Source organism: Rutilus rutilus (genome assembly GCF_951802725.1).
Source record: "Rutilus rutilus genome assembly, chromosome: 11".
In the NCBI taxonomy this organism is placed as follows: Eukaryota; Metazoa; Chordata; class Actinopteri; order Cypriniformes; family Leuciscidae; genus Rutilus; species Rutilus rutilus.
Window position 1 is genome coordinate 18068300 of NC_140216.1, and position 9756 is coordinate 18078055.

The window sequence follows — 9756 nt, forward strand, 5'->3', positions numbered from 1 at the left end:
CTGCCAGAAGGGGTCATGAACACGATCATACAATCCAGAGCTCCCTCTACGAGGCGGCTCTACACGTCTAAATGGTCGGTGTTTAACAGATGGTGCACTGCCAAAGGGCTCGATCCACAGACATGTGGGGTTTCGCAAGTATTGTGCTTCCTTCAAGAGCTGCTGGACGCGGGCAGGTCCCCCTCCACGCTCAAAGTTTATGTCGCGGCCATTTCAGCGCTCTCTGTCTCAGAGCTGGGCCGCGCATTAGGAAGGAACGAGTTCGTCATCCGCTTCCTTAGAGGAGCTAGGAGGATGAACCCCCCGCGACCCCCCTCGGTTCCTATGTGGGATCTTTCACTGGTCTTAGAAGCCTTGAAAGCACATCCCTTTGAACCCGTGGAAACTGTGGATATGAAATACCTCACGCTCAAAACCGTTTTTCTGATAGCACTGTCTTCAGTCAAACGAGTGGGAGACCTTCACGCGTTATCCATTAACGCCGCGTGCCTCGAGTTCGGACCCAATGACTCTAAAGTTATTCTCAGACCGAGGCATGGGTACGTTCCCAAAATTTTGGGCACTCCCTTCAGAGCGCAGGTCATTTCTCTCTCAGCCCTGCCGAATTCTGGCAGCGAGGCAGATAGTAATCTCCTCTGCCCGGTTAGGGCGTTGAGAAACTATATCTCTCGCTCCGCCGCCTTCAGGCGCTCAGAGCAGCTCTTTGTTTCGTTTGGTGGGCGCACCAAGGGTCTCGCCGCCTCGAAACACACCCTGTCCAGATGGATAGTGGACGCTATTGCGGCTGCTTATGCGTCTAAAAACCTGCAGTGCCCACTGGGCATTCGAGCGCACTCCACCAGAGGCATGGCCTCATCGTGGGCGTGGTCCAGCGGGATTCACATTCATGACATTTGTGCAGCGGCAGGCTGGGCCTCCCCCTCCACATTTGTTAGGTTTTACAACCTGGAAGTTCCCGCCTTGCAGGCAAAAGTGTTATCAGTCTAGTCTCGCGTAGCCAGCCCACTGTCTGTGCGCGGGCTACGTTGTGTGATTTAGCTCTACTGGTTGAGCTCACTACGTGGGAAGTGTTAGTTTGGACCGGCTGTGCCGCTCCATGCCCCATAGTATGTGCTTGTGTACTGTGCTAGCCCTCTGTTGGCCGCCCAGCTCCGCTATCGCGTTCCCCGGGCTTTCCCTGGGACTCATTCAGTGGATGCTGGGCACGCGCACGGCGTTGACAAGGGAGTTCCCGCAGCGTAAGCTACTTACGCAATACGAGAGAACCTCTCGTAAGAGAACGTACTCGGTTACTAAACGTAACCTCTGTTCTCTCTAGAGAGGGAACGAGTATTGCGTAACCCGCCGTGCTCGCGCCACGAGCTCATTCGCTTCATGCGACAGAAACCAGTGAAGCAGCCTCTGAGCCCTGCTTATATACGCTAAGCCACACCCCTAATGACGGGCTGTGACGCATTAAGCGCGCCAAGCGCGCTCATTGGTCGTGACGTCACACCAAGGGCTCAGCGATAGGCTGCTGCAGTTGCCGCAGGGCAGCCAATGGGCACGCGAGTAGCCTGCCCTAGGTCTGCTGGCTGCCGCACTGCGTTGACAAGATTATTAAAAATTAAGGATAATTTTTTGGCTTCAGTATCTCGAGAAAGGAGACTTTCCCGCAGCGTAAGCTACTTACGCAATACTCGTTCCCTCTCTAGAGAGAACAGAGGTTACGTTTAGTAACCGAGTACGTTTTAGGTGAATATACTTTCAGTTAAGTGACAGAAATCTTTCAGAGTTCATTTGAAGTGCAGTTACTGTGCTTTATCAAGATTGACATCACTCTGTCATTATGGCAAACATTTTGTCTTAGAAATATAAATTCAACCTCATCAGAAAAAAGAATATCACAAGATTAAGAAACTCAAATAACACATTGTACTGATACTTGCCTCACAGCTGAGGACGCAGGAAGACTTTCAGATGTGTGATCAGTGAGACCAGCACTTACAGTTTACCCCATCATGATCTAAAAATCAAAGACACATTAGCTGAGTTTCAACAAAGGTCTATGATAAAATGAATGTATATGACATGTACGTTATATGACTTAGGACAGAATCAGGTAATCGCATTCATTTAAACACAGAACGAGTACTTAGGTAAAGTTGGTTTTATATCCGCATATTCGCACATTCATGAAAAGAACTTTTTCAATTAAATAGTCAATAAAGCTATTTTTTCAGATTCGAAGCAGCTACATGATATTGACAACAAAGATTGTGAACTACAACATTTTCTACAATCGATCAAAATGGGCAAGTATATTTTTAATGCATACATACTTTAGTAGAATATTCAATGTAGTGTGGTAACCAAGATAGGGACCGTCTAAAAAGTTCATATTGTTTTTCATCGTGTGCAAACAGACAACTACATTTTAGCCAACTGCAGATGTACTGGCAAATATCTCTCACATTATGTGTTGTGATGCTATAGAATGTCCTTTAGCAACAAAACCTGCATTATAATGATGGTGTTTAAAAAGGTGTTTATGAAATAATAATGAATGAACCTGTACATGAACTGTAATTTGGTAACAATCCAGACTGTAGAAAGTGGAAAATCATGTTTAATCTCCTGAACATAGTTAATCGCTTCATTTTACAGCCGTTTATATTTATTTATTTGGAAAAAAAAAATGAAAAAGAACTGTGTAAGTGTGGTGGTTTTAATAAATGACATATGATTTATTTCAAAAGGTTTTGAAAAGCATCGAGACGACTGCTACAAAGCAAGTTGGATCATCTTGTCTGGACCCTACAGAACATACTACAGCCCATGTCTTGCTGTTTTATTCACCTATGTTTTTCTGTTTTTATCTGTGATAAAGACTGTGTAACAGTGTTCTCCAGGTGTTGAATAAAAAGAATGGCTAAACTCTATTTACTCTATTAAACTCTATGTTTTCCTGTTGTATGACATCTGTGTTTAACATTGAACTCTAACAATAACACAATTCATGTACATTGATTGATGTTTACAGACCTGCAGAAATATTACTGTCCGTGGTACTGAATCCATCAGATTATTGACAAGTACTCAGAAAACATGACAGCAAACATGATGTTTATTTACTACAACCATTGGAATATATATATATATATATATATATATATATATATATATATATATATATAAACACTATAGGTGAATTACAGTTTATTACATAAACATATGTAATAAACACATGTAATAATGTTTATTACATAACTATATTTGATAATTGTACAGTAAGGGAGTTATTGTCAAAATTTCACCTGTAGTAAGTCAGTGTGGTCACTAAGAAAGCACTACAACCATTGGAACAGGAAAAAATACTTTAGGGGAATTACAGTAATTTTTTCTTGAACTTATTAGTTTATTGTACGTACAGTAAGGGAGTTATTGTCAAAATTCCACCTGTAGTAAGTCAGTCTGATCACTAGGAAAGCACTACAACCATTGGAATATAAATATAAAAACACACTATAGGTGAATTACAGTTTATTACATAAACATATGTAATAAACACATGTAATAATGTTTATTACATAAATATATTTGATAATTGTACAGTAAGGGAGTTATTGTCAAAATTCCACCTGTAGTAAGTCAGTGTGGTCACTAGGAAAGCACTACAGCTTTTGGAACAAGAAAAAATACTTTAGGGGAATTACAGTAATTTTTTCTTGAACTTATTTGTTTATTGTACGTACAGTAAGAGAGTTATTGTCAAAATTTCACCTGTAGTAAGTGAGTGTGGTCACAAGGAAAGCACTACAGCCTTTGGAACAGGAAAAAATACTTTAGGGGAATTACAGTAATTTTTTCTTGAACTTATTGGTTTATTGTACGTACAGTAAGGGAGTTATTGTCAAAATTCCACCTGTAGTAAGTCAGTCTGATCACTAGGAAAGTACTACAACCATTGGAATATAAATATAAAAAAACACTATAGGTGAATTACAGTTTATTACATAAACATATGTAATAAACACATGTAATAATGTTTTTACATGTTTAGGCTACTGTATGTACAATAGCCTACACAAAAGTACACTAAAGCAGTCTAGGTGAATACGCAGCAAATATCTAACCTGAAACAATTTTTACCCTGGTTGTTTTTTTTTTTTTAACTTGACTATGTTCATAGTGAAGGTCCTACATGATCAAGTCTGCAACTTGGGTAAAGTTGCTTATTCGCTTCGCATATTTGCGGAGTTCCGCGTTCAATATCTCGTGAGCTGAATATTGTTACTACACAAATAACATTGTTTTAATATTTTAATCTCCTCAAAACGAGCTTTCCTTCGGGTTTGCACTTTGCAGATGGTCCCTTCTTAGCAGCCTGCGCATAGAGATCATTGTATTTTGTCCAGTGCGAAGGAAAGATTGTTTTGAGGAAATTTATGTTGTAGCTTCTGGTGTTTTATCTGTAGTTATATGTGATAGGTGTTGTGTGTAGCAACAACGTTTAGTTCACGAGTTATTGAACGCGGAAGTCCGCGAATGTGCGAATATGCGGATATAAAACCAACTTAACCTAAAGTAGAACGAGTGATTTTATCTGCGCACTGTTCATTGGCGTTCAATCACGTTGTTCCAAAACCGCATAAGTTACAGTATTGTGGACTAATGTAAAGTACACCAGCATGGCACCTCTGGTTGAGCATTCATTTACAACAATAATGTATTAAATGTGAACTTACGACACAGAAACTCAATTGCTTTAAAATATGTTTGCCGACGGCTAACGTTAATATCACTGACTGGATTCGTACAATTAAGCTATTTACACTCGCTATTTTCATGTTGAGTAGCTGTGACGTTTTATACATTTTTATTTGGTTAAACATAAACATAAAACCCACCTTTGAATTTCCTCTTCTCTTCCTCTTATAATTCGAGTCCAGCCACTAAAGTACTTCTGACGATAAAGAGGGTTGTGGTGGTGGTCGTGCTCGTAATCTGCTTCCCGAAGTTCCCGCTCTCCGGTCTATTTGAAAATGCAGTAATGGCTGCAGCAACCTTGGGCAATCAGTTTCATGTTGCCTAATAGCAAAGTTAACATTTAACAGTTATAGTGGATAATGGAGAACAAACGCCATATATTGTACACGTGATGACTTAATACTAGTCTATAATTGCATTAAAAAAAAAAAACAAAAAAAAAATTTGTAACATTATACAAGTCAAATGGCTATATAAAAAGCATTTGGAGCAAAGCTAATTTAACTCGCTAAATTAACGTTAAGTGGCTGACACATTTCTATTTTAGACTTGTGAACTAAATATACATAAATTATCAGAACTCACCTTTAAATTTCGTCTTCTTCAAGTTTGCTAAAATAAACTCTCGACCACGCTGCAGTTGTGTAACGTTAGCCTGCTTCCTGCTAGACTTGTAGTCAAGACCGCCTAAACCGAGACCAAGACACAGGGACGTGCACATACATTTTGAGGGGCAGGGGCTCAAGTGAAATAAAGGGCACTTCTCATAATTACGTATTTTTTTTCTTTCTTTAAACAAAAAAGTATATATATTAACGCAACTCTGACTTCCTTTTTAAAAAATTAATTAACAAAGTTAATTTTATCTTCCTCAAACTGACGCAATTGTTTCATTTTCAAAAGATGTCTACAAAATAATCAGTTCACACAGAAACCATGGTCTCCTTTGTATTCTAGGTTTATAGAGCAGCAAAGGAAACCATTCCACAATGTGCATGTTTTGAAAACATTTTCTATACTACTAGTTTCAAGTAGCCTATATATGAAGAGTTCAGATGCAAAAGCCTCTAAGTGCCATCTGAAATTTTCTTCTAAAATGAGCATTTTTTTTCAAGCTCGTATATTTAAGTTCAGTAATTTAACTTAAATGACAATTAATAGGTAATTTTCATTGCCAGTAATGTGAAATAAGTGAACATAAACATACAAGCTTGATAAAAATTATCATTAGAAGGAAATTTCAGATGGCACTTAGAGGCTTTTTCATCTGAACTCTTCATATTTAGAATAACCTAAATAACTGCATCAAGCAGAGGGGCATGTTTTACTAATAATTTGTTTATTTTTGCACAAGGCACTACATCGTTTTAATTATTTTGGTGTTATCAGAATACATAACACTTTAAAATTAAACTTAACAAAATAATTGAGTAAAAATTCAATAAAAGCCAATGTCATGTATGTATTTGTGGTTGTGTACTATTTTATAAAGGTTTAGAGGAAATAAAAAAGTTAAATTACTCATAAATAAAAAGTTAATTTATAAATATTGTTATTTTTAAAGTTTGATGTTAACTTATTCAGTTTTATTTATTAATGTACCAGATGCAGTTACTCAGATTTACTACTTTTTAGTGTTATCCTCCATCTGTTTGCATCTGTAGATTTCTTCTAAATTCACCAATTTAGATTTCTAAATTTCAGGGGGAAAGACTCTTGATGTAAGTCATCAACTGGGGACGTTCTGTATGCAAATTAGGCGTCAACTAAAATGCGCACATTTGCATCTAATTGACAGGGCAATGCATGGGATAAACAAAATAACTAAAGCATATCACCTGGTGGTGATATTATTTTATGAACTTATTTTATTACATGGCTTGGTTGAATTCCAATGTAGAATGCGGTCTGTTATTTCTTGATAACAGACCGCTGTGCGGAGTATAACAGACCGTTGCCATGAAAAACAGAGCGTTGCTATGGACTCACAGGATTCTAACCGTAGAGACGGAGCATACTATTTTCTTTAATCGGGTTTAACGATCGGGGGAGAGGGAGCGCTTCAGAACTCCTGACCTGATATTTAGATATACTATTCTTCAATAAATATATTTGTTTGACAGGGAAGCTGTGCGCAAACAGAAATATATATTATTTTTACCACTATGTCGGTCTGAGACAGCGAGACCTAGACAAGACCGAGAGGTCCGAGACCAAGACAAGACCAAGACCAAAGACCGTCAAGGCCGTGACAAGACCGAGACCACGTAAAAGTGGTCTCGAGACCGGTCTCGAGACCAAGACCGGTCTCGAGACATACATCACTACTTCCTGCTGTCAGTTCATAATATTGGAAAATTCTGTGGCTAAAGCGATTTCGACCAATCAGTGTCTTGTTGCTATGCCAAAAACTCAACACAGCAACCAATCATGAATGAAACAGTAATTTGGTACATCACTGTACCCTTGATGTGAGAACAATTATGTACCTTAATAGGCTCTGTGCACAAGTCCCGTGACGTACTTCCGTTTTCCACAGTGATCGGCAGATCAGTTTCCGGTTTACTTCCCGCTTCATCGCATCACCATGAATTTTACAAGATGTTTACAGAACCTGCCAAAAATATCAGTAAATGATGTTCACCGTATCGTGGATGCCCACTCCCCTGCTCCCAAGAGCAAACGGGAAAAAGGATTTCGTCTTTATATATCCAGTTACTTGCACCAGTACGAGGGTAAGTAGATTATGTGGCTATGCTATCCAGCTAGCTAACGTTGGTGACGTGCTATGTTTAAGCTTTGCGTTTGTTTCGTATTTCTTGTTGTTCAAACTCTGTCAACTTTGTCTCTCTCTCAGTGTCAGACAAAGATCAGGGCACGTGTGAAGTTGTTGTCAGGGCGCTGTGTTACAGGTCCATGAAGAAAGCTGAGAAGCCTCACAGTTTGAGTGCATGGTGAAGCCAGAATAGATAAGATAGCAGCGGTTGCTGAATAGATAAGATAGCAGCGGTTGCTGAGAGAAACCCAGTGTTCCTGATGTTCTTGGGGACCTAGCAAGATCATACATTCTAATGTAACTCTAGAATTTGCTCACAATGAAAATAACAGGTAAGCTGACCTTGCTGGTCCCCACTGGGTTACTGCATGTGTTCATGTTCAATCTGTAATGTTGTTATCAGTACGGTAAGTTATTATAACTCAGGTTTCCCGATGTTCCTGGGGATGCAGCTGAATGAAAACAGTGGTTAGAGGAGGCCGGTAAGTTTACTTAGCTGATCCCCACTGGTTATTGCGTACTGATTCATATTTTTCTCATCAGTTCCATATGCATCTTATCGTTCCTGTCACTAATTATTAACTGTGTTTTCCCTAAACTCAGTCATTTTTAAGGTGTAAGCTGGTTTTGTGGGTATAAGGCATAATATTGATGTAGTGCATTCGAAATATTAAGCCAAAATACTCAAATGCTTAGTGGCTATTAGAGATAGGAATGATTAACATAAACCCAGACTGTGTCTAAAAGAATGATTAAACAATTAAGTAAGCCAAGTTTAATAAATACTACCTATGACATTTTACTTTTACAGGTGGTACTGAAAGATTCCAGTCCGGTGGAGCTGGTGCATCACAGTTGCACATGTGTGGCTGGAGCAGCTTTATGTAACCACTGTGTAGCCTTACTTTTCCAGTCTGCACATTATTCTCAGCTGAAGGTGCCTGTGGTCCCCCCTATGCTAAGCTGTACCGAAGGAGAACAACAATGGCACAAGCCCAGAACTTTGGTAAGTGACAATAAAAGGCATATATATCTGTTGCACACTCATTATATACATGTTGGTGATATTTTCTGAACTATATCCTGTTATTTGATAGGGTATAAAACCAGGACCTGTGGATAAGATGGCTGTGCTATCTGCAAAACCAAAGTGTGGAGGAAAAAAAGAGGGCATAAGGTAAAAGCTGAACATTGTAGATTTATTACAGTATCCTGCATGAATGTTTGAATGAAAATGTGTATGGCACATATGTAAAGTTTTATGTTTCACATAGGAGCACACTCTACAAAGGCCTGAGTGGGGATTTACCCGATCTCTCTATGCTTCAGGTAGGGGTAACAAGATCAAATTCCAAAGGACAGTATAATATGATCTCAACTTAAATTTATATACATATACTTGTATTTCACAATTTTATGAGGAGCTGTTTACAGAAGGGTTTTCGATTACAAAGCTATTTTTAGTGGTGTGAGGCCATGCACACCACTACATTGAAAAAAGGGAAGTGTTTATGGTATGATAATTACGATTTATTACATGCCTAGGTGACAGAAGCCTATAAGAACTTCTCCGCAGCTGAGGCACCGATGATCTGCAGCATCCATGCTGAACCATCCTGCCCATGGGCATCAGCTGTGAAGTTCCTCTGGTTGACTCTGCCCTTGGCCCAGTTCAAGCTGGAAGTCCATTGTCCTACCAGCAACCAGCAACAGCTAAGAGGGACCATTCCTTCCATGCTGCCCCACCACCTCCATCTCTGCCTCTTAAAGGAGTCATGACCTCGTGTTACCTTGGATACCCAACGCTCTATTATAGTCTTTCAGGCACTTCTAAAAAAAAAGTGGAAAAAAAAATAAACACAGAGCTCCTCAGACCCTTATTTCTAAAGGCATTATTGTCTCGCGAGATCTGATGCGATGTTTTGGCTGTCGTGGACGGTCATTATAATAATGCAAATGAGGGGCGCGTTGATTGGTTGCAGGAACGAGGGTGGTTGACAGCGTTGCATGCTCGTAGTTTCTTTTGCCCTTGATCAGTGAGGCGATACACAGCGCGGGCGCCTCCGCATTTACGCGTCTATTGAGTGTGGACTCCGAGCACAGGATAACGGCTGACAGGACAAGAAAGTCAGTTTTTCTGAAGTGAAAGACTTTATTTCAGCGTACACTAATGTCACTGTCTGGTAGTTCCTATTGTGCTGGGGTTTCTGAAGTAGTCATAATTCATCTCT

At 39.6% G+C, this 9756-nt stretch overlaps 1 protein-coding gene and 1 long non-coding RNA gene across 3 annotated transcripts; both read left to right on the forward strand.

Annotated features, from left to right (window-relative positions):
* The first annotated feature begins 2211 nt into the window (after window positions 1-2211).
* LOC311300491 lies at window positions 2212-2921 on the forward strand. 2 transcript variants are annotated; one of them, XR_014629333.1, is made up of 2 exons: window positions 2212-2298; window positions 2739-2921. It is a non-coding gene; the product is annotated as an uncharacterized lncRNA (long non-coding RNA). The 2 variants fall into 2 exon arrangements; XR_014629334.1 differs by having other exon boundaries at window positions 2212-2294.
* A 4482-nt stretch (window positions 2922-7403) lies between these two features.
* Window positions 7404-9304, forward strand: LOC311300115 (uncharacterized protein; the record flags this gene model as incomplete). The annotated part of the gene is made up of 5 exons (XM_084424253.1): window positions 7404-7484; window positions 8337-8531; window positions 8623-8702; window positions 8800-8854; window positions 9071-9304. The coding sequence occupies 5 exons, from the start codon at window positions 7404-7406 to the stop codon at window positions 9302-9304; spliced, it is 645 nt and encodes a 214-aa protein (XP_084280379.1).
* Between the last annotated feature and the right edge of the window lie 452 nt (window positions 9305-9756).